This window comes from Canis lupus, chromosome 12, assembly GCF_011100685.1.
Source record: "Canis lupus familiaris isolate Mischka breed German Shepherd chromosome 12, alternate assembly UU_Cfam_GSD_1.0, whole genome shotgun sequence".
Classification (NCBI taxonomy): domain Eukaryota; kingdom Metazoa; phylum Chordata; class Mammalia; order Carnivora; family Canidae; genus Canis; species Canis lupus.
The window spans coordinates 62,541,407-62,565,989 of NC_049233.1; the positions used below are offsets into that span (position 1 = coordinate 62,541,407).

General features: G+C 37.4%; 1 protein-coding gene and 1 pseudogene across 5 annotated transcripts in view; both read right to left on the minus strand.

Moving 5' to 3' along the window:
• Window positions 1-10,904: 10,904 nt before the first annotated feature.
• LOC119876899 lies at window positions 10,905-13,553 on the minus strand (annotated as a pseudogene).
• A 901-nt stretch (window positions 13,554-14,454) lies between these two features.
• Window positions 14,455-24,583, minus strand: part of HACE1 (HECT domain and ankyrin repeat containing E3 ubiquitin protein ligase 1) — a 107,890-nt gene continuing 97,761 nt past the window's right edge. For all 5 annotated transcript variants that reach the window (XM_038554813.1, XM_038554816.1, XM_038554814.1 and 2 more), the window contains 2 exons: window positions 16,683-16,796; window positions 14,455-16,135 (listed from right to left, as the gene is read on the minus strand). In XM_038554813.1, coding sequence (XP_038410741.1) covers window positions 16,033-16,135; window positions 16,683-16,796 — 217 coding nt within the window. In that variant the 3' untranslated portion in view covers window positions 14,455-16,032. The remainder of the gene's footprint in view (window positions 16,136-16,682; window positions 16,797-24,583) is intronic.

The window sequence follows — 24,583 nt, forward strand, 5'->3', positions numbered from 1 at the left end:
TTTAAAGATGGTTTAAATTTTAGCATCCTGCTAGTTTAGGCCTCTTGATAGTATTGTTAAATTACTAGGTCCATTCCAAAAGGGGGAAGGAAGAGATGCTTGTATCCCCAAATACTTTCCATTGTTCAGCCCAGAAGTTGGATCCATTTTATCCCAAGTCTAATGGTAGTGAATGTTGTACGAATGTGGAGCAGAGTGGGACCACAAACATTGTTACTGACTGGGCAGTGCATGAGGCACAGATATAGTTGCAATTAAAAGCAATGTACTCTTCCCTCCCTCTCATATCCCTGTGGTCACTTCTGTTTGGCACTTATGCTCTTTCACATTATCATAAAACTGTACCCCAGAGTATTGCTAACTCAGTTTTCTCCTTATATCACTACATTTGGTGTATTTTTCACAGCAAGGTGTTTCTGTAGATTGGACAGAGTTAGAGTTCAGCTTCTTCCAGCCAAAGTGTTTAAATTTGACTAGACAGCAGCAATTGCTTTTTAATCTAAGCAAACTGATCTGTCAAAGGCAATCAACTCAGGGAAGTTATTCCAGGAGGATCCTAATAATCCCGATGAATCACTCTGCCCTATGTGAAACTCAGCCGCTGAACTCTTGACATAGTGTCACAAGTACTTAGAGGAATTAATACATACAGCGGAACTCTATGTTGACACACAAACTCTAGCCTCTCGTGCATAAGTTAACGATCACTGTGTTTGGTCTGGGGAGGAGTACGCTGATGTGTGTGCTGATGTGTGTGGTGATGTCAGTCACGTTTAATGATGATGTTACATCACCTAGGCTTTGTGTTGCCTAACCTTCACAAGCATTTATCAATAGTACGCTCAGTTCCTCTAGATGTAAATAAAGGTTTGTCATTGTGATTTTCAAAGATCACCTCCTGCCTTTTAAACAAGGGGTCCTAACCTTTTAAAAATGCTCGTACCAATTTAGAGCTTTTCTGTTATTGGGACCTTTAAGTAGTTTTTCTTGGTTAAATATTGCAACAATCCTTGAAAGGTCAGTAGAGATGGTAACATCGTTTATATCATTAGTAAGTCACAGAACTGAGACTCAAACCTAAATCTTATGGCTTGATTTTTTGAGGTCTTTCCTGATGCTGTAAATCTTGTCTTTGGAGCTTTTGTTCTAGTGTCAGGATTACTAGGACAGGTGGGATAAGGTGGGATAGCATTTTTGAGAGTCTTGTCCATAAATAGAGCAACCTGTCAGGTTCCCTATGCTCCCCACAGAGAACCCTACCAAACGTAAAATAAGGAAACAGAATCAATGGGGAGGCAGCGATGAGTTGGATCTCTTGGAGGGCTGGGCTAAAAATTCTCCCTAAGTGATGGCACAGGTGTTCCTTGAGAATGACCTCCTCTTACAGTTGGAGAACTTTATGAGAAATAATGATACACACTCAATTCAGTCAGAGGGCAATGAAAGAGTAGATTGGCTAGAAGATAAGTCTGGAAGAACAAGGATAATAATATAATAGCTAATGTATATTGAGCACTATTGTAAGTGCTATATGAATATTAACTTATTAAATTGTCATCACAGGGATCCCTGGGTGGCGCAGCGGTTTAGCGCCTGCCTTTGGCCCAGGGCGCGATCCTGGAGACCCGGGATCGAATCCCACATCGGGCTCCCGGTGCATGGAGCCTGCTTCTCCCTCTGCCTGTGTCTCTGCCTCTCTCTCTCTCTCTCTCTGTGTGTGTGACTATCATAAATAAATGAAAAAAAAAATAAAATAAATAAAATAAAATAAATAAATAGTCATCACAACCCTATGCAGTAGGTACTGTTACTCTGATGAAAAATTGAGGCAGTAGGAGGTTGATTGACTTACATGTGACCACACAGCTAGTAAATGTTAGAATCAACATTACAACTTAGTCAAACTGATTCTCCAACTGTGCTCTAATGTGTGGTAGTAACGATGAATTTTGGAAAGACTTCCTGAATTATAAGAAATTTCATTTACTTTCCTGACTTAAGAACAACAATGAATATTTCCATCTCAGGCAACATTGCAGCCCCGAGAATCTGACGGACCCTTCCATTGAAAACACCCAAAATTGTTGCATAATGTTAAAAGGAAAAAAACTTCCTAAAACATGCTAAAAGCTGGCAAACAAAGTAAGAAATGCTGAGGTGCCTAAAGTCGCATGATAATGTAGACCCAGTTTTCACTGGTAATAATATTCAATGATCCTGTGGACCTTGATCTTTGATTTCTCATAGGGTCATGGGGCATGGAGACACAAGAGGCCTGGCTGAGGTGGGGAGTCTAATAGGAGACTTCAAAGACCCACAAATCTACTCCCTACATTAGAGATAATAAGAAAAACTAATTTCTCAGGGTGCCTGGGTGGTTCAGCGGCTTAAGTGTTTGCCTTCGGCTCAGGTCATGATCTCCTGGTGGGTCCTCAGATCAAGCCCTACTTTGGCAGGGAGCCTGCTTCTCCCTCTGCCCCTCTCCATTATGTTCTCCTTCTCTCTCTCTCTCTCTCTCTTTCTCACTCTCTAATAAAGTCTTTAAAAAATACTAATTTCTCAATCCCTATGTGCTAATAGAGGAGAAAACAATCTCTCCTAAGAATCCATAAGCACAAATAGACTTTTATTTGGGTTTCTAGTCCAAATGTACACTACGAGAGTGGTGCCAAAGAAACTTCAGGTTAAGAACATGGTTTAAAACTGTACTGGGTTTGATGCTTGGTAGAATCAAAAACAGCCTAGTCAAAAGGGGCCAACTGGCAAGTCAATTCCCAAAGAATCCCCATGGATAAACTGCCAAGGAATAAAATCTCAGAGCAGAGTATCCCAAAACATGTAAACAAAGGACCATGGGCATAGGGCCATTGGAAACTACAACCATAAGAATTGGACCCCAGAAGACACCAGATAGTGCGATTATGCAATCAAGAATGACAGGTGTAATCTGGTAGTGTTTTGCTTCAACGGTACCACTTATCTCTTGCTCTCTACCCCTGGGCTCCTCTGATGTCAGTTAGGATGTATTCAGAAATTAACTAGGCACTCATGCACACACATCTGAAAGGATGGAAGACTGCCATCCCTGGGGCAAACTTGGACCAGTGGAGGATGAAAGCTAATGGAAAAATGCTCTCATCTTCCACTCTTTTAGTGGACAATTCTGAGATACCAGCTCTTCAAAAGGTCCTGATAGAACTGGGTTCCAGTTGCCCACAGTGAAGATCAATCCACAGGGGCACCCTTAATATTGGCTTTCCCGCCTTCTTGGTTTCCCTTTCTCTAAGCTCACACTCCTGTTCCTTGGGTTCATTTTCCCAATAAGCTAGTTGGCTGGGAATTTAAAATACGAATAAGGAACAAAAGACTAGAACACAAAAAGGAAGACTCAGAAAAAGAACCAAACAGAACTAGAAATGAAAAATAAAATACTTTTAACTTAAAGTGTAAAAGATGGTTAAACAAAAGAATAGACACAGCATAAGAAAGAATAAACTGGAAAATGAATCAGAATATTTTGCGGAATATTTTGCAGAATATTTGTCTATGTGGAACAGAGACACAAGCATATAGAAAATATACAAGAGATAGCAGAGTGGAAATATCTACAAGAGTTCAAATGGAATTCCTGAAGGAGCTAGCACATGGAAATAAATACAATATATGAATTATTGTGTAAATTTTAACGAAAAATGTGTTTAAAAATAAAGATTATCAGATTGGGTAAAAATAAATAAAATCCACTTATAAGGGATGCCTGTGTGGCTCAGTTTGCCTTCAGCTCAGGGAGTGATCCCAGAGGCCCCGGGATCAAGTCCCACATCGGGTTCCCTGCAGAGAGCCTGCTTCTCCCTCTGCCTCTGCCTCTGTCTCTCTCTCTCTCTCTCTCTGGGTCTGTTGTGAATAAATAATAAAATCTTTAAAAAAAATTTCACTTATAGGCTGCTTTAAAAAGAATCCTGTGACATAAAGATAACAAATAGTTAAAGTTAGAAGGATGAAAAAATATATATATACAGTGCGGATAACCAAAATAAAGCTGATGTGACTATATTATCAGACAAAATAGACTTTTAAGACAAAAGGCATTGAGACAAACTACATAATGAGAAAAGGTTGATTCAACATCAGATATAAAAATTCCAAACCAAACTCTACACTATATAGCCTGAAACTATATAAAACAAAACCTAAATACAAGAAGAAATATATAAACACACCACTAGAGCTGAGGACTTTAACACACCTCAGCCCCCAGGGATTGATAGCTCACGAAATCAAGCAGAAAAATATCAGTAAGCATATGGAAGATTGGAACAATGCAGTTAACAAGCTTTACCTAATAAATATATAGAGAACATTTTACCCAAAAAAGTGAAGTATTTCACGCCTCTTCGTAAACAGGAATTTACAAGGACTGAATGCATCCTGGGCCATTGTTTTAAGATTCAACTAATTTTAAATGATTGGTATCATACAGATTATATTCTTTACCACAATGTACTTCATAGAAGCACAAATGGACAATCTATTATCAAAATGCTGCTAACCTTTTAAGTAATATGGAAAATGAAAATTAGAATCACACTGATTATATTTCACACTGACTGTAATGGCAAATTTTTAAAGTCTGACAATATGAAGTGTTAACTAGAATCTAAGAGTAATCACATCTCTTCTACACGGCTAAAGAAAATATTAAATAATATCACCACTTTGGAAAAACAGTAGGATCAACTATTAAATTTAGAGATGTGCATTCCCTATGATCCAGAAAAACTGGATCAGAAAAACTCTGCACCTGGGTGGCTCAGTCAGTTAAACATCGGCCTTCAGCTTAGGAGGTGACCTCAGGATTCTGGGATTGAGCCCCATGTCAGGCTCTCTGCACAGTGAGGAGTCTGTTTCTCCCTCTCCCTCCGCCTGCTTCTCTGCCTGCATGTGCTCTCTAGGTCAAATAAATAAATATATAAATATATAAAGTCTTTAAAAAGAAAACTCTGGCACATATGTAGACATTCAAGAATATTCATAGCAGTAATGTTTTAAAACAAAAACTGGAAGCAATACAGATGTCTAACCTAAACAAGGCCACAATAAAAAGTAATAATGTCCCTCTATGGAAAAGTTTGAAATTCCTCTAGAAAATATGAAGCACCAGACAATTGGGCCGTAGGCACATTCATATTTAGTTTAACCAAATTTTTCAAGAATTCTTTCCAGAACAGACCCACCAGTTAACACTCTAAATTGCAAGGCTTAATAACAGTTCTCACATGGTCACTGAAATTTAGTATTTTCTATTTTCTAATATTTCCTATTCTGATGTGGGACCTAGTTTTTATTTGAAATTTGACTGTTTTGATTTGCATCTCTTTATATACTTGTCAGCCAGTTGGGCTTCTCCATCTGTGAATTGCCTAACCAAATTCTTTGCTCATTTGTCTACTGGGTTTCCTGTCTTCTTCTTGTTGATATGCAGCATGTTTGTTCGTATATATTCTATATGTGAAACCTTCATTGGACTTACACATTATGAGCATCTTTTCGCAATCTGTCACCTTTCTCCATGATGTCCTTCAAATGAAAGAACCTCTTATTTTGTAGCAAGCAATTCTTCCTCTCAAAGTTTCAGTTGCTTGGGTCTTAAAAGTTTTTCCCCACTCTCAAGTAGTAGTCTTTAAATGGTTTTTAAGGTTTTACATGGGAACTCTTCTTTTGCATTTTTTGAGAGATTATTTCTTATCTTATAGTTTTATCAGCTATTGTAGGTGATATCTAATTTCCACTTAAATTTTCTGGTTGATTACTGCTGATAAAGACAAATGCTATCACTGTTATCTCCCATTAGTTCTAATAGCTGTTCTGTTCAATCCACTTATTTCTTCTGTACACAATCATATCTGCAAGTAATTTTATCTCTTTCCCATCCTGGTAACTTTTCTTTACATCACATTAGCCAAACCTTCAATATTATGTCAAACATTAACAGAAATATTGAGTATTCCTGTCTTGGGGCAGATGTTGATGAGAATAAAGTCTCCCCATTAACATAATATTTGCTCTAAAATTTTTGGTATACAATACAAATTTTTGATACAATACAAATCAAAGGAATTCTTTTAAATCTTGAATTATGTCCGTTTTCATCAAAAGGGATTGAACTTTGTAGTACTAGGGTGGCTCAGTCAGTTGGCATCCAACTCCGGATTTTGGTTCGGGTCGTGAGATGGAGCCCCACATCAGGCTCCATGCTCAGTTCAGAGTCTGCTCAAGACTCTCTCTCTTCCTCTGCTATGTGCTCTCTCCCTAAATGAAATCTTTTTAAAAAGGGGGGTGGGGAGGGTGTTCAACTTTATCAAGTGTTTATTTCTACATTTATTGATGCAATCATGATTTTTCACCCTTATTTCAATAATGTTCTGACCTGAGGAACTGTTAAGAGAATAAATTTTTGTGGTTTTAAGCTACTAAGCTTGTGGTAATCTGTTACAGCAGCAATAGAAAACTAACAATACTCTATGTGATTCTCATAACTTTGTTTCCTTTATAGATGGCAGAGAGAAAAAAAATTAAAATAAATAAATGGCAGAGAGCAGTTAAGAAACTTGCCCAAGGTCACACAGCTGAGGAGCCTGACTCCTGGTTAAGAACCTAGATGTGATTTTTCAGATGTGCCCATGGGGAATTACAAAAGCTTTCCCTGGCAGGCCTCGTGGGAAGAGGCTGCTGCTCCCTACCCAGACTTGGCGCATAGCTAGTGCATTGCAGTCAACAACTCAGGCTCCCCTGCTCAGTCATGCTTTTCATATATTTGCATTCCTAGCCTTCATTTCTGGTTCTCTTTATCTGAGGCATGGGGCAGAAGCCTTCAGATGCTTCTGCTGAGTCCTCCTTTTGAGGGGAAGTGGAGATGTTTGCAAATGTTTTGTTCCACTTTGACTTTTCCCTATAGCTTTTCACTCCTAACCCATCTCCTTCACCATCTCCCCGCTCAACCACAGGGTCCATAAAATTACTGGAGCCTTTAGTTCAGGACTCCTGCAACAGTGAGAAGTCTCCCATGTCTGTGTTGATGCACTTGATTCTGGATTAGTGTGCCTTTCCACGAGGGAGATAAAACACTGGGAGTCAGTGGCTTCTCCAGTTTTAGACTCCTGCATATAACCATCCCAGCAGGTGATTAAAGGCTTAACTCTTTCATTTTTGGCTTGTTCCGTTAATCAGCTACTCTAACATCTACCCCAACATTCCCCAGCTCAGCTGAACTTCTAACAACAGCTAATAGTAGGAAAGCTGGAATTCAAATCCAGGCAGTCCAGCTCTGAGCCTCTATTCCTAACCATAATGCCTTCTGCCTCCCTTTGAGTTAGACCACTCTAATCCAAGAAACTAATCATGGTGATTTGGACAGGGCAATAGAAGTTGACTAAAGAATATGGAAAAGGTAAACTCAACCTGAGTTGGTGATGGGTCAGATGTAGAAGATGAGAAAAGGGAAAGAATAAAGGATGACTTGTAGGTCTTCAGCTCAGAGCATTGAAGTAGATGATGGTGACCATTTGCCGAGATAGGAAAGATACGTGTAGGGGGACAGGTGGACATGGGGAGGGAGACAATGGAGAAACAAGAGGTCCGCTCTGGATATATTTAAGTTTTAGATGATTTTTTTTAAGATTTTTTAATTTATTCATTCATGAGAGACAGAGAAAGAGAGGCAGAGACATAGGCAGAGGGAGAAGCAAGGCTCCACACAGGGAACCCAATGCGGGACTTGATCCTGGGTCTCCAGGCCCCCCGCCGGCCGAAGGCAGGGGCCCACCGCTGAGCCACCCAGGTGTCCCTAAATTCTTCATTAACATCTAAGTGAAGATGTCAGGTTGGCTATACATATGGAATTTTGGAATTTGAATGAGAATATCAATTTCTTCCTCTAAGATTTTTTAAAAAGATTATTTATTCATGAGAGATAGACAGAGAGAGAGACAGAGAGAGAGAGAGAGGCAGAGACAAGCAGAGGGAGAAGGCAGACAGACGCTCAACCACTGAGCCACCCAGGTGTCTAAGATTTGAGGAAAAGAGAAATACTATATGAGTATACTGTGCGGGCATCACTTTAAGCACTCCTCCCCACTCCTATACTAAGCTTTCAAAAAGAATCAGATATTGCCACACTCTGAGAAAAATATAGAGCCATCTTCCAATATGCTTGGAATATGGACACAAGAGTCTCCAAATTATTAAAATTACTAAATCAGAATTCTCAAGGAATGACTAGAATCTAGAACCAAGCTAGCTAATAATTCACTAAGTAAAAATCTGAGAACCCAACTGCTACATATTAGCCTTATGTTGTTAAGTTTATCATTTTTAACCTGCTTTTCAGTAATTTATTCAATCAACAGGGTGATCAATTTATTTACCTCCAAATTTACAGAGCAATTTAATATTTCAGTCAGGCCAAAGATTTGAAGCTACCTTGGATACTCAGTTTATATTAAACTCTTCTTCCCCTTCACTAATACACTTCTGTAGCTGGTTTTTACACTTAATCATAGGCTATACTGCAGTTTTAAAATGTTTCAAATATGCCTTCCATCTGCCCAACCGAATTTTATTTCCTTTTGAGGGTAGGGACTGTGACCCAGTCCCCAAACCAGTGTTGAATAATTTAAAGGGAATTTGTTGAATTCATTTGGAAAGTTGTCTCTACTGTGTATCCAGCACTCACCTAGGATGAGTCGCCCTCCATTTCACTCAACTAGACTCAATTTAGTCACACAAGTATACAATAATAGTCATCATATTCTCAGTTTATGGTTTTAATGGTATTGCAACATTAGGTTCACAACATATTTCCAAGCACCAAGTATGCTTGAAATTGAACATTTTTATAAAGATAATAAAACTTAATGACTACCCATGATCTATGATCTGACAATACATCTGTTCTTTTTCATCTTGAGATGGTAAAGTACCCACCCTTGCTTATTGTGGCACAGTGGGAGAGAAGAAATATAGTCCTATTAATCACTCTTAACTATCAGCTTATTAAGTTATAGTTTCCCAACAGGCTTGTCTTACATGACTGTTAATAGGCTGCAGGTGTTTTTCTAAAAGAGTCTTTTTATAATGCAGTTATGTCATAAAGAGACAGCATGGAGTAAAAGAAGGGCTTTAAATTCTAGTAGTAAAGTAGCCCCGAAGCCTTAAGCAAGTCACCACCTCTCTGATCTCCACAATTTTCTCATCTGTAAATTGAGAGGGCTTATTATTAATTAAATAAGTGCATTTGTGCCATTTATACCTGGCCAGTAGGCATGTAACCATAACCCGGTACTTAAGAGTTTCACAAAGGACATTCTAACAGAAATCTCTCCACATTAAGATAGCTTAAGCTAACGTGTAAAATTGAGATTTGTTGCTAGTTAACTTTAGAGGTAAATTTTGTTACCTAACCACTGTGGATGTGCACAGAACAGAGGAGCATATTTCATGAGAAAAATAGTGACTACTGATACGTATTAATATGCCTAATTGTGCTGAAAATCAGCAAAATTCTACTGTTAGCTAAAAACCCACTCAGAGAGATAGCTGTTATACACATACTATTTGACAAAAGCTTTTAACTCCATTTGTGGAAAACTTTGCAAATGGAAGCTAGGTTTCTAGTTTAACCCATAAGAGTGTAAGTAACTGTCCACAAAGCTGGACTATATAACATAATATTAAATGCTCAAGTTCTGGGTCCTGAGAAGGAGGCTTATGTCATGTAGATGAGTTTCCTCTCTTGCTCTTGGAAAGAAGACTGAAGTAAGTAATGATTAAAATTGATTTACCTTTGTCATATCCTTCTACCTCTCTAACCTTTTTTACACTCGGGTAGGGCACACGGCCCTAATTGTGCTGCTGGAACAAAGCTATTTGGTCCTACCTACTGTGTCAACAGCCCTTCCTTGAATCTTCCAATAGTAATTCCACAACTGTGGAGCAATTGATGGACATCTCAACAAATAACCCAGAAAATGTTACCATTGTTAAAATATAACTAGTGTTGAAAGAGACTATTTGTTACTTATAAAAGCAAAAATATTAGAAATTGATGTTAAAAATTTTAGAGACATGGTCAAATAAATTATGATACATTTATATGATAGAATATTATGCCAATATTTTTTAAATGTTTAAAAGTAAGTTGAAATGACATGAGAAATATACAAAATATAATGCTGAATAAATAAAAAAAAGATACTAAATGCTATGTTCTTTATGAACTCATTTATGGAAAAAATACATGAGGACTGGAAGCTAATAACACCGTTGAGTAGTAGACTTGTAATTTATGGATTTTTCCCAGTTAGTACATGAATCCATGCTTTCCAGATTTTCCCATATCAAGTAAGTGCTATTAAAAAAAAGGAAAATCAGAGAAAAAAATATAAATTCAAATAAATGTCTAATTGGTAGAATTTTAGAGAGCTATAAACAGTGCTAATTAACAGGCAATGTGGAAATAGAGCTTTGTGGGCAAAGGAGCATTCCTTTATTTGTTTGCAAAAGACTTTAATTAGGAGACTTATTTTATTTTGTGTGTGCGTGTGTGTGGTTTTTTTTAATTGAAGGTCCCTTACCGCTCCTGCTTCCATGTGTGGCCACCAGCAGGGGAGAAGGGAAGGGGAACCAGGCAGTGCAAGGAGGGGTCCTCTCTGCAACATTCCATTTATACACAGAACTAAACAGACAAGCACAGAGTCACTATTGATGTTAGAAGTTACCAGCATGGGGGATGCCTGGGTGGCTCAGTGGTTGAGTGTTGCCTTTGGCCCAGGGTGTGATTCCAGGATCGGGCTCGAGTCCCACATCAGGCTCCTTGCAGGGAGCCTGCCTCTCCCTCAGCCTGTGTTTCTGCCTCTCTCTCTCTCTCTCATGAATAAATAAATAAAAATCTTAAAAAAAAAAAAAAAAAAAAAGTTACCAGCATGAGAAAAGGAACAGGTGGGAAATTGGAGTGTCATAAAAAAAAAAAAAAAATACAGCCCCCCCTCAAACTGGGGTGACAGGGGGAAACTTGGTCTGTTTCAACCCAAGAGGAATCAGATCAAAAGCAGCTTGGGAAGGCCAGAACCATCAGGGATGGACGGAGGAGGAAGGCCCAGGGGGTGAGAGGGCTGTCTGGCAACTGAGGTGAAGAGATTGGCCTCCCTTGCTGGGATCTCCCCAGCCCCTCAGGTCTGGCAGGAAGGGCCGCCTGCAACCCCCATGTGCAGGTCTGGGGCTGCCCGATGCTCCAGGCAGAGCGCTGGAGGGGGCTCACAAAGGCTTGGCCTCCAGGGAGATAACGGCACGGCCCCCCAGCTTCTCTGCCCGGTTGCAACAGTCCTTGACCCCCTCCTAGCAGTTTGCTTGTAACTCATGCTTGATCTCCGTCAGCTTCTTCACGATGGCATCCTTGGCACTGGCATAGATCATTTTGCTCTTAACGGGTACAGGCTCAGGTGTCCAGAAGATAAACCCGAGGTGTCCTCCTTCTTGCTCTCTCGGTCTCGTAGGTTGTGTCGCAGAGGGCACAGTGGCGGTCCTTGTCTGACAGCATCCTGACAAAGGTGGCATAGGGGTGGTCGACAGTCTGGCCCATGTCACCTGCCAGGATCTGCTTGCGCTCCTCCAGGTTGACGTTGTCCTTGTCCTGGCTCGGGCAGAGGAGTGCCGCCTTCTTGCGCTTCCTCACCTCCTCTGGTGTTGAGGACTTACCGTGCTTACCCCTCATGTCACCAAACGCTTTGATGATGCCATCAGAGACTGCCACACCCAGAGGCCACGTTTCCGGTACCGAAAGGGAAATAACAAGGACAGTCAGAAGACAGGAGAGCCATTGCCACACTGCTGCTGGGATCGGACTGAAAGAGACTTACTTTAAGCTAACCACATTATAAAAGAGTAAGTTTTGTGGTCATGAAAATAGTGCTTATTGCTACTGCTACGGCATTTTATAGATCCAATAAAACCTACGACTGATGCTTGCTTTCCTCGATTAAAGACACCAGCGTTTCTTTTTTACATATATCACATAGAAAATAACACAGGCATAGGATTTAGATAAATAGTAAATAAAGGTTATATAATGAAAAAGTCTTCATCCCGTCTATATGCTTTCCCACATATAGCAGTGATCCACAGCCCAGAAATTATTCTTGTGTAAATCTGCCCGATGTGTATTTATACACTAATTACTCCCTATATGCCTTATTTCACTCCACATACCTTAAAAATTTACATATCAGTATGTGTAAGTCCATCTTATTCTTTGTAAATACTATTTAGTATTCTGTTGTATGGCTGTAACTTATTAGTAACCCCTCACTGATGGACATTTAAATTATTTCCCATTTTTCTCTATAACAAGGCTTCAGGAAATATATTTTAAGATTTTATTTTTCTTTATTCATGAGAGACAGAAAGAAGCAGAGACATAGGCAGAGGGAGAAGCAGGCTCCATGCAGGGAGCCCGACGTGGGACTGGATCTCAGGACCCCAGGATCACGACCTGAGCCAAAGGCAGATGCTCAACCACTGAGCCACCAACGTGCCCCAGGAAATATTCTTGTACAAATATCTTTATGTACATGAGCAAGATTATCCAGGAGATAAATTCTTAGAATTCATATGGAGTCAGAGTATATGTACATTAAAAAAAAATTTTTCACACTGCCAAGGTGCCTGGGTGGCTCAGTCGGTTAAGTGTCTTTTTTTATATATAAATTTATTTTTTATTGGTGTTCAATTTGCCAACATATAGAATAACACCCAGTGCTCATCCCATCAAGTGCCCCCCTCAGTGCCCATTACCCAGTCACCCCCACCCCCCACCCACCTCCCCATCCACCACCCCTAGTTCGTTTCCCAGAGTTAGGAGTCTCTCATGTTCTGTCTCCCTTTCTGATATTTCCCACTCATTTTTTCTCCTTTCCCCTTTATTCCCTTTCACTATTTTTTATATTCCCCAAATGAATGAGACCATATAATGTTTGTCCTTTTCCAATGGACTTATTTCACTCAGCATCATACCCTATAGGTCCATCCACATCGAAGCAAATGGTGGGTATTTGTCATTTCTAATGGCTGAGTAATATTCCATTGTATACATAAACCACATCTTCTTCATCCATTCTTTGGCTCAGGTTATAATCTGAGTCCTGGGATCAAGTTTCATATCAGGCTCCCTGCTGGGGGGGGGGGGGGTGTCTGCTTCTCCCTGTGTGCTTGCTCCCTCTCTCAAATAAAAAGGCATTACCAAATTGCCTTCCAAAGAATTTGTGCCAATTTATACTCCAGGGAAACATTTCCAATCAACATAGATTCTTTTTTTTTTTTTTTTTTAAACATAGATTCTTTAAAGCAAACTCTAATGCTGTCAATGGCCAGGAAGGTAACATAAACCAGGGGTGCAGGCTGGGACAGGCAAACAGAAGACTGAAGAGCGTATTCAGTCACTGAAAGAAGCAGCTTCTCCTCAATTGCACCTACTATGCCTTCTAGGAATCAATACCCAACATTGTTAGTGTTTTCTTGATCTCTCAAAAGCCTAAAATCTAGACTTCTGCATGAAACTTCCGGATTTTTTATATGTTGACAACTCATTTCAGAATTTTAGAATTGGCATGACAAACAAAACTGAGTGGAAACCACCTACTGGGCCTCCAAATTGTGACCTACACTTTAAAGCTGGGATTTCCGGGATGCCTGGGTGGCTCAGCAGTTGAGTGGCTGCTGAAGCTCAGGGCGTGATCCTGGAGTCCCGCATTGGGCTCCCTGCGTGGAGCCTGCTTCTCTCACTGCTGTGTCTCTGCCTCTCTGTCTCTCATGAATAAATAAATAAAATCTTTAAAAAATAAAAAATAAAAAAATAAAGCTGGACACACTATTAGATACACTATTTCTGGACAAACTACAAGAGTTTATTAACTATGTGGTCACTATTCCTTCAAACTATGTGATCAATTTACTACGTGGTCACTATTCCTTCAAATTATGTGATCAATTTAATCTACTCTTGCTCAAATGTTTTTATTAATGGGTTCTTACATTGTGCTCCTTTGTCCTATACTTTTATTGCTTTAGAGTGCTGTGTTCCTGTTTTCCTTCATTTTATGGAACCACTACATGTTTTAAGGGCTGAGTCATTTTCCTATAAAAGTAATCTTTCACCCAAAGGGGTTAATAATCTCTAGTCATTTTTCTATACTACTTTGCATTCAACGTATCCATCTACTTACAGAAGACATTATAGGACTACAGTATATTAAAAAGACTTGCTCCTCTTGCTTAAATAGTATTTTTAATCCATATAAAATATTTTATATTAACTACATTCTTATAGTTAAAAGATAAAAACAACATAAAAAATAAACCTTGAATTTGCTAAATTTGTATCAAAAATATTCAAATTCAGGGGTAAAATACCATGAGATTTTTAATATTTTAATATCTCTTCTACATAAATACTTGCAGAAGGACCAATCTGACAAAGCCCAATGTATTGTACAAAACAGAAATAAATGTTTGTAAACATTAAATTATAAGGAATGTAATATTAAAGTGGTCAGTTACCTATTTGAAAACCCAGAAGGCAACCTCTTAAACAAGTGAACTTTGAGAATAAAAATTTTTAATTAGCTTCATTTATCATAAATATGCATCTGAGTCTTAATTTTAAAGCTAATTGTCATTTTTAAAGAATTCCTAGTTTTGAAATTAATTTGTTCAGAAATGCTTTCTCTCTACATATATATATATCAATACGTATATATACGTATATATATATATATCTGCAATAACAAAAGACCAAAAGACATATATTCAAGAAGCTCTATAACGTATCAAAGCTGTCAATGTATGTTGAAAATATGACTAGCCACTCATAGAAAAAAATCTGCATGAGTCATTTTACCAACATCAATACCACTGGATAGTGTACTTTTAGTTTCCAAAGGCAAAGTCCTAGACATTGTAAGTTCCTCTGTTAGCACTTCTAAATATGTAAGCATTCCTACACTTCCCCTTAAAAGGTATGCTGTAACTACTCAAGTGTATCCTTTCAAAAGAATATTGATTAGATCACCGTAAAATTTAAGAACCCAAAGCTCTGTATTAGACATATGTCACCTGATCTCAGTATTTTAATCACAAAAAACAAGAATAAAAAATTACATATTTAAATTGTAATCTGCACATTAGATTACTTCTTCAAATGTTAACAGAACTCACAGATAAAATAAAACGAATGTGGTAAAATATTACATTTAGTTTTGCCTAAAATATAAATTAAAATAGGGCATAAGAAAAACTTTGAGACTACAATACATATATGGAAAACTGACCACTGAGAGATGCAAATAATTCATACAATATAAGCTTTAATATATAAATTGTCATTTCATCAGCTGTTAGTCACATCAGTCTAAACTTTACATTATATATTAAAATATTAAAAAGCTAAAAAACATCATTGCAATATAGATTCAATATGGGAAAATACATATTTTTGTGGCTTTATACACAATCTAAATTAATACATTCTATACAATAGTTTTCCAAAATATAAACAGCACTTTACATGCAACAGAACATACCAGGCTGGATGTCCTAATATAACTTAATATATAGGAAAATAAAGAGAAAACACCCTTTTAACAAGACAGTTACATAGTAGAGGTGGAATGTAGAATAAGATTATTGCCTTAACACAATCTTGGATAAGAGTAAAGAAATATGAAAAAAGACAATTTCTACTACTTTCAATTAGCACTTTTTAAATTGAAGACCACTGTGATTTTATATTTTCTAATTGTGTCGCAAACAGAAAACATAAAAGGGAACCGGGAAGGGAGGGTAGAAAGCGTGATCCTTTATGAATTTTAAACATCAGCCCTGCCTATGGGGTGCATTTAGGTTCCTTTTCTGTTGACAGTTTCCTAAATTATTTCTGCCACTCTGAATTGCGCATCAGTAATCGGATGAAATTTTCAGAGTTCTTTAAGCCATTGTGTAACCATAGCTGCCACAATGTAACGCCACAAGAAGTCTGTCCTTGAGTATTTCTTTACTTGGGTATTCAGGTAACTTGAGCATGTTGATGCTTTAAAAGAAAAATATACCACCATTAAAAAGGAAATCTATGAAATTTCTTATTGTTTTGTCTAGCAGTTAAAACACTACTCAAAATTAACATAAAACCACCCTCTCAAATTTGCATTCAAATTGGAAAACCCTGAAGTAGTATTTAAAAAGAAAAAAAAAACTGCTGCATTGCAGTTTCCTTTAGCATGCAAATGTAGTGGAAGAAAATAAGTTCCTTTCAGTCTAAAATTAATAAGCAATAAGGGAATTTAGTGTGAAGTGATGGTATAACTCAGCAGTGATACTTATGACAGTGTAACTTCAGTGATACTTGAACGACATTCAACTAAAATTATAGGTAGGTCGTTTCCTCAAATATTTTCCCTACCATAAAAGAAGAGGCAATGAATTATGTTGATACTTATTTATCACTGATTCCAAAAAGCTAAAAAGAGATTACTGTTGAGGTTTTCCTTTAATGTAGCAGTATAATAGTTAGACCTTTAATCATTTCAAAAGTAATCAAGACAATTCACAATGCATTTAAATAAGCCAATTTAACATACCATGTGCTTGAAGTTGGTAGGAGATTTGGAGTATATGGCACAGCAGCAATTGTAAAGTTTTGCAATCCACTTCCACCCATGATGTTAGCAAATCCACCATGTGGGACCCTGGAACTAAGAGTTCATATCTTAATAACTTGTAATCATGAAAGGAAAATCTTTGTGATACATATATTACAAATTACAAGTTAGAGTAAGAATATATTCAACTCCAGGGCACTGACAAGGTAACATCTTTGGCCCGGCAGAACTCCAACTCATTATTAAAAGATGCTTTGTGGCCAGTTAGCACGCTTCCATGGAGACACTCTTCCACATTTCTACAAGCCATACTATGCTTTCAATTGGCCACTGCACACATACCTCTATTATTGTACATAGCATACTGCACGTACAATTATTTTCTTCTGTGTGTCTCTCCCCAATTAAACTGGGACTAATCTGAGGATCTAAATGTGTCATATTTGTATCTGTACTCCTGGGGTTACTAAAAACTGGCATCTGACAGACATTCATTAGATATTTGCTGAATACATGAATGTTTGCTTGATTAATTCAAGCCACAGAAAGTCTGTTACACATAATCCAAATGATTTTTCAATTTGTGAAAAAATATCTAAGAATCTAGGGTTTGATAGGGTTCAGGGTAGGCCATCCCTAAATATGCCACTTAGGCGTACTAATATTTTTTTTTTTGCATACTGATTATTTTATTTTATTTTATTTATTTTATTTTATTTTTTTTGCATACTGATTATTTTAAATTAAAGTTACTTAACAACCAGTGAAAAAAGGACACTTTAATCTTCCTGTCTCCCTGAAAGCAGGAAATAAAGCTCCCACGTGAAAGGTACTCTTACTGTTCCTGGAGGTGAAGAAACATGCTATGACTAGAGACGGATTCAGGGCTGAGATAGCCGCAGAAACAAACCTCATCACTTCTTTAACAATATACTACCCCAAGCACAAACTTCTTTGTCTTCTCAATTCCTCAAAGATGCATTGTCTTTTTGTCTAAAAAGTGTCAAGCCTGCCTACTTTGGTCACTTCTCTGAGACTCATATTTCTATGAGCTCCAAAACATATGAATTAAATTGATTTTCTTCCTATTAATCTATCCATGTCAATTTAATTCTTACACCAAGCAGAGTAACTTTGAAGTGTAAAGAAAAATTTTTCCTCCCCAATAGGTCAAAGGGTTTTTGTTTTTTATTTTGTTTTTCACAGTGGGAAAACTAGAATATCCTTTACATTTCTGTTCCAAAGACCCCATAATATCAGCGCCACCTTCAGCCCGGGGTGTGATCCTGGAGACCTGGGATGGAGTCCCAGGTCAGGCTCCCTGCATGAGGCCTGCTTCTCCCTCTGCCTGTGTGTCCTCTGCCTCTCTTTCATGAGAGACATTCTGTGTGTCTCTCATGAATAAATAAATAAAATCTTAAAAAAAAAAAAAAAAAAAAAAAACTTGTGCACCAAAAGATACCATCAACAGAGTGAGAAGGCAGCCCATGTAATAGGAGAAAATATTTTCAAGTCATAAGTCTGATAAGAATCGATATCCAGAAAATAAACAGAACTTCTCCAACTCAACGAAAAACAACAAAACCCATTCAAAAATAGGGAAAGGACCCAAATAGACATTTCACCAAAGAAGATACACAAATGGCTTTTAAGTATATGAAAAGATGCTCAATCAACATTACTAGTATTAGGAAAATATAAACCCAACCCACAAATACCATTTCATACACATTAGGAGGATCTTCTTTTAAAATTAAAAAAACATATATGTATGTATGTATGTATGTATGTATGTATGTATGTATTTTAGAGAGAGAGAGAGAGAGTGTGTGTGTGTGTGTGTGTACAGGGGAAGGGGCAAAGGGAGATAATATTTTAGAGAGAGTGTGTGTGTGTGTGTGTGTGCAGGGGAAGGGGCAAAGGGTGAGAGAGAGAGAATTCTCAAGCAACCTCCATACCGAGCATGGAGCCCGACATGGGGCTCAATCTCACAATCTTGAGAACATGACCTGAGCCAAATATCAAGAGTCAGATACTTAACTGACTAAGCCACTGGGGCACCCTTCAGATGATCATTTTAAAGAAAAACACAAAAATCTTAAAAAACACACAACAAAAAATAAGTACTGGAAAGGATATGCAGAAATTGGAATGCTTATACACTGCTGGTGGGAATGTAAAATTTACACCAGCTATGGAAAACAATATGGCTGTTTCTCAAAAAATTAACATAGAATTATATATATAGCCCAAAGAATTGAAAATAGAAACTAAAAAAGGTGATTTGTACATCCATAGTCATAGCAGCATTATTCACAAAAGCCAAAAGTCATAGCAGCATTATTCATTCACGAAGCAACTGAAGTGATCATCCACTGATGAAGGAATAAGCAAAAGTGGTATATATGTATACATTGGAATATTATTTAGCCTTCAAAAGGAAGGAAATTCTGACATATCCTACAATGTGGATGAACCTTGAGGACATTATTCTGAGTGAAATAAGCCAGTCACAAAATGACAAATGATGTATGGTTCCATTTATATGAAGTACGTAGAGTAGTCAAATTCATAGAGACAGAAAATAGAATTACGGTTGCCCAGAACTGGAGGGAAGGGGTATGAAGAGTTAATGTTTAGTTGGTTGACAGTTTCAGCAGAAGAAGATAAAAACGTTTGGGAGTTGGATAGTTGCACAACAATGTGCATGTACTTAGTATCACAGAACTGTACTTAAAAATGGTATTTATTTTCTGCCACATATACATAAAAACTGTGGAAATATGCACCATGATTCTGTTTATTTTTTACAAGATTTTATTTACTCGTGAGAGACACAGAGAGAGAGAGGCAGAAACACAGGCAGAGGGAGAAGCAGGCTCCATGTGGGGAGCCTGATGCAGGACTTGATCCCGGAACCCCAGGATCACACCCTGGGCCGAAGGCAGGCACTAAACCACTGAGCCACCCAGGGATCCCCAGATTTTCTGTTTAAACTCATAAATGGTATGTATACGTTCACAGGAGGAATAATAACAATCCAATATAAATAAATCTCTAAAAACAGCAGTTTTCTTTTATCACTGGGAAGTCATTTGGTTGCTATTAAATGCTTTACTGATGAAATGCCTGAGATTACCTTGGAAATCCAAGTGACTATTAAAAAAAGTCTTGTTAATAAACATTCATGCATGAGCAATTCCTACATAGGGCAAAAGAATAGCTAAAGAAGACCTGGACATGTCGGTAAACTGAAATAAAATTCAACACTAGTCCATGCATATTAACCTTTGCCTAAAACTTTAATAAAGGCAACCAAAAATGAAAAGGGATAAAAAGCCAAGCTGTTCTCAACTTCCTGCAAAGGTAGAATTTAAAAGTACACTATTTTATCATGGTAAGGTGAGAAAATGAGACTTGACACTGTTTCTTACACAAATTAATACACAGTATTTCAATATCAGAATGACTGATCTAAGGTTTTTTGTGTACTAAATTTTTAAAAATAAGGTTAAAAATCAGAAGGTTTCCCAATTTTAAGATCTAAACTAAAATTATACTGTAAACTGATATTCACTAGCAATCCCTGAAACTTTACTCTTCTTCTAAAATTTTTTTTTAAAGATTTTATTTATTTACTCATGAGAGACACAGAGAGAGAGGGAGGCAGAGACCGAAGCAGAGGGAGAAGCAGGCTCCACACAGGGAGCCCGATGTGGGACTCGATCCTGGGTCTCCAGGATCAGGCCCTGGGCCCAAGGCGGCACTAAACCACTGAGCTACCCGGGCTGCCCAACTACTCTTCTTCTAAACTACAAATATGACCATGCTCTAATACCTGAATAAGCAGTGAATCTTACGCTAAGACGGCTCATCAAGCTTTAGCATGTGTGAGAAAAATAAATGAAATGGTCTTTGGTTGGATATTATGACACTTGGATTATATAATGTAAAATTACAGTTACTATAAACGACATGCATATAAAATAGAAATTTTATACACAAATCAAGTCTGATTTTCATTATTCTTAAGGGTTAAGGACAAAATAGAGTAAATCATTTAATTAACAGAGACTGATAGACCAACAAAATAATGTCACACCATAAAAATACTTTAAAAAAAACTTAAAAATTACTTTTTTTTGCACTGATTCTCTTGGATTTAATAATTGGAACACATTTGACTTTTTAGTAAGTTTGCACTAAACTATGGATAATAGAAAAAGATATTTTAACATCTAAATATAAACAAATAGATAATCAGAATTTTCCAGAAAGGGTTGAATAAAAAAATACTAAGCTTAGAATGGCAAACTCTATGCCTATACTAAATGAAAGTTAAGGTTTAAAAAAGCTTAAAACTTAGTCTGAATTCAAAACAAGGACTCTGTAGACTGTATTGAATGGTGGCTTCTTCAGCATGGTGTTGAAGCTTAGCTCTGTGTTGTTCCCCTCAGCTTCCTTGGCTTCTATTTTTACTCACATCATTCACCTTGGTTTAAATGGATTCACAGGCTATACTTCATGACCAGTTAAATAATAAACAGTGCAATTCTTTTCAGTACTGCTAACAAGGACTATACGATTGACTTGGGAGACGCACTCTGTATTACTAATATAAGAGTTTTTCATTCTACAAGAGCAGCAACTTAACAGACATTTTTAGTACCAGAGAACTTGAGTAATTGTAATTGTTATCTGCAATTTAAAGACTTATACCAACCAAATCATGGTGGCGGTGAGGGGTGGGGTGGATATAATAATCCACTGAATGGTGTTTAGATATTATCATTTAGAAAAATAGTAAGAGCTCTATACCTCAATACATAAACCAAAATAAAATCCAGATGGCTTAAAAATTGGAATGTAAAAATAGGAATTATAAGAAACTACAGAAAAATGCAAATATATATATTTGTATACAATATATTTGTATATATTGTATACAAATATATATATATATTTATAAAACCTTGAGAGAATGGGGAAGGATTTCTAAAAACCACAAAGTACTGATATCAACTTACAAAATTAATCACTTCAATTTTATACATGTATACTTTAAATTACATGGAAATCTGTATATTTAACTTAATGAACTTAAAAGGCAAATGATAAACTAGGAAAAGTACCTATAGAATTAATATCCCACATAAACAACATTTAGAATTGAATTTTTTAAAAATGACGATAGGGGAGCCTCGGTGGCTTAGTCAGTTAAGTATCTGACTCTTGATTTCAGCTCATGTCATGATCTCGGGGTTGTGAGATCAAACTGGGAGTCTGCTTAGGATTCTCTCCTCCTTCTTCTCCCTCTCCACAACCCACTCCCAAATAAACAGATGTTTCATAAATAAATAAATGAATTACAATAGAATAATGCATTCAAATTAAGACCAGCAATTTACATAAAAATTATATAAATAAAAAATTAGATGAAAATAGAAATTATTACATCTAGTAATTGACAGAGTAAAAGGAATCAGACCCCTGACTCCCTGTTGATATGAATACTGAGACCTTTCTAAAAGGGTAAATGAACAATATATATCAGGTTATAAAAATTTACATACTTTTGTATCCAAAAATTTCCCTTCTAAGAATTTTTTCTATATAAATAATCAAACTGGCCCACAAGTGTATAAGTACAAGAATTCCTTATTTGTTCAGCATTATTTATAAACAGGAAAATTTAGCAAAGAAGGACAGTACTAATTAAGAGAGGTCCATAAACTGAAGAATAAGCAGCCATGAAAAAGATTAGATCTATAAATGGAACAATTTTTAATAATATACTGCTAAATTAAAAGCTATAAAAGAGGAATGGTGTTTTTAAAAACTAAAATCTATGGGGCACTCGGCTGGCTAGGTTGGAAGAGCATGCAACTCTTTTTTTTTTTTTTTTTTTTTTAATTTATGATAGTCCCACAGAGAGAGAGAGAGAGAGAGGAGAGACACAGGCAGAGGGAGAAGCAGGCTCCATGCACCGGGAGCCCGACGTGGGATTCGATCCCGGGTCTCCAGGATCGCGCCCTGGGCCAAAGGCAGGCGTCAAACTGCTGCGCCACCCAGGGATCCCCGAACATGCAACTCTTAATGTGCAGTTGTGAGTTAGAACCCCAAGTAGGGTGTAGATATTACTTAAATAAAACTTAAAAAACAAAACAAAACAAAAAAAAGGTAGGGCAGCCTGGGTGGTTCAGTGGTTTAGTGCTGCCTTCGACCCAGGGTGTGATCCTGGAGACCTGGGATCGAGTCCCACATCGGGCTCCCTGCATGGAGCCTGCTTCTCCCTCTGCCTGTGTCCCTGCCTCCCTTTCTCTCTCATGAATAAATAAATAAAATCTTTTAATAAAAAAAAAAAAAGTAAAAGTAAAAGTTTAGGTATGTCGGGAAAATTCTGAGACACTGATATTAGAAGTGATTTTTTTTTTTTTATTGAAATTATCGGGATCCCTGGGTGGTGCAGCGGTTTGGCGTCTGCCTTTGGCCCAGGGCGTGATCCTGGAGACCCGGGATCGAATCCCACGTCGGGCTCCCGGTGCATGGAGCCTGCTTCTCCCTCTGCTTATGTCTCTGCCTCTCTTTCTTTCTCTCTCTGTGTGACTATCATAAATAAAAATTTTTAAAAAATTGAAGTTGTCTAACCCGGGCAACCCCGGTGGCGCAGCGGTTTAGCGCCGCCTGCAGCCCAGGGCGTGATCCTGGAGACCCTGGATCGAGTCCCACATCAGGCTCTCTGTATGATGCCTGCTTCTCCCTCTGCCGGTGTCTCTGCCTCTCTCTCTGTCTCTATGAATAAAAAAATAAAATCTTAAAAAAAAAAAAAAAGGGAAATTGTCTAACCCTGGGGCATCTAGGTTGCTCAGTGGGTTAAGCATCTGCCTTCGGCTCAGGTCATGATCCCAGCATCCTGGGGTTGAGCCCCATATGGCACCAGGCTCACTGCTCAACAGGGAGTCTGCCTCTCCCTCCCCCTACTCTTGCACTCTTGCTCTCTCTCTCAAATAAATAAGTAAATCTTTAAAAATAAAAAAAAATTGTCTAACCCTCCTACATGGAATATATAATTTTTAAGTCTTTTCATTAAATTATTCAAATCTCTGGGTATTTCTTGGCATTAAGAAGCCAAAAAAACCAAAACACAAGACTAAAACAAGGTTTTCTTTTTATCTTTATTCTATGATCTGGGAATATTCATATTCTCTCTTTTTTTAAGATTTTATTTTTAAGTAATCTCTATACCCAGAGGGGTGCCCCAATTTACAACCCTAAGATACAGAGTCTCAGGCTTTCCTGAGTCAGTCAGGTACCCTGAATGATTATTCATGTTTTATTTATTGTTCAAAATGAGATTTAAGAGTGAAGGGGAGGTGGGTGGGGGATGAGGAGCTGGGTAACAGGCACTGAGGAGGGCAGTTGATGGAATGAGCACTAGGTGTTATACTGTATGTTGGCAAATTGAATTTAAGTTAAAAAAAATTAGAGGTATAGTGTAGTACAGTGTGACTTCAAGTATTTTTCTAACTCCATAGTTAATGGACTTAGAAAATAAAGCAAATGTTAAACTATTATATCTAATTACTTAATGGATTTTCATTTTATTTTATCTATATTCTTCATCTTCCAAATTTTCTATAATGGTTATGGGGCTACTATTAAAATAAGGAAATAGTGGACTTTAAATTACATATATATATTATATATATTTTATAGAGACATATGCTCACAATTATGTTTTTAAAATAAACAGAAAAAAATACAGAAGTGAATACATCAAATTACTTATAGTAGTTTTGCTAGCAGGGAGTGGTATTCCTTATTTGTTCTAATTTCATGTATGTTCCAACTTTACTAGAATAATGAGGTACATTTATAGT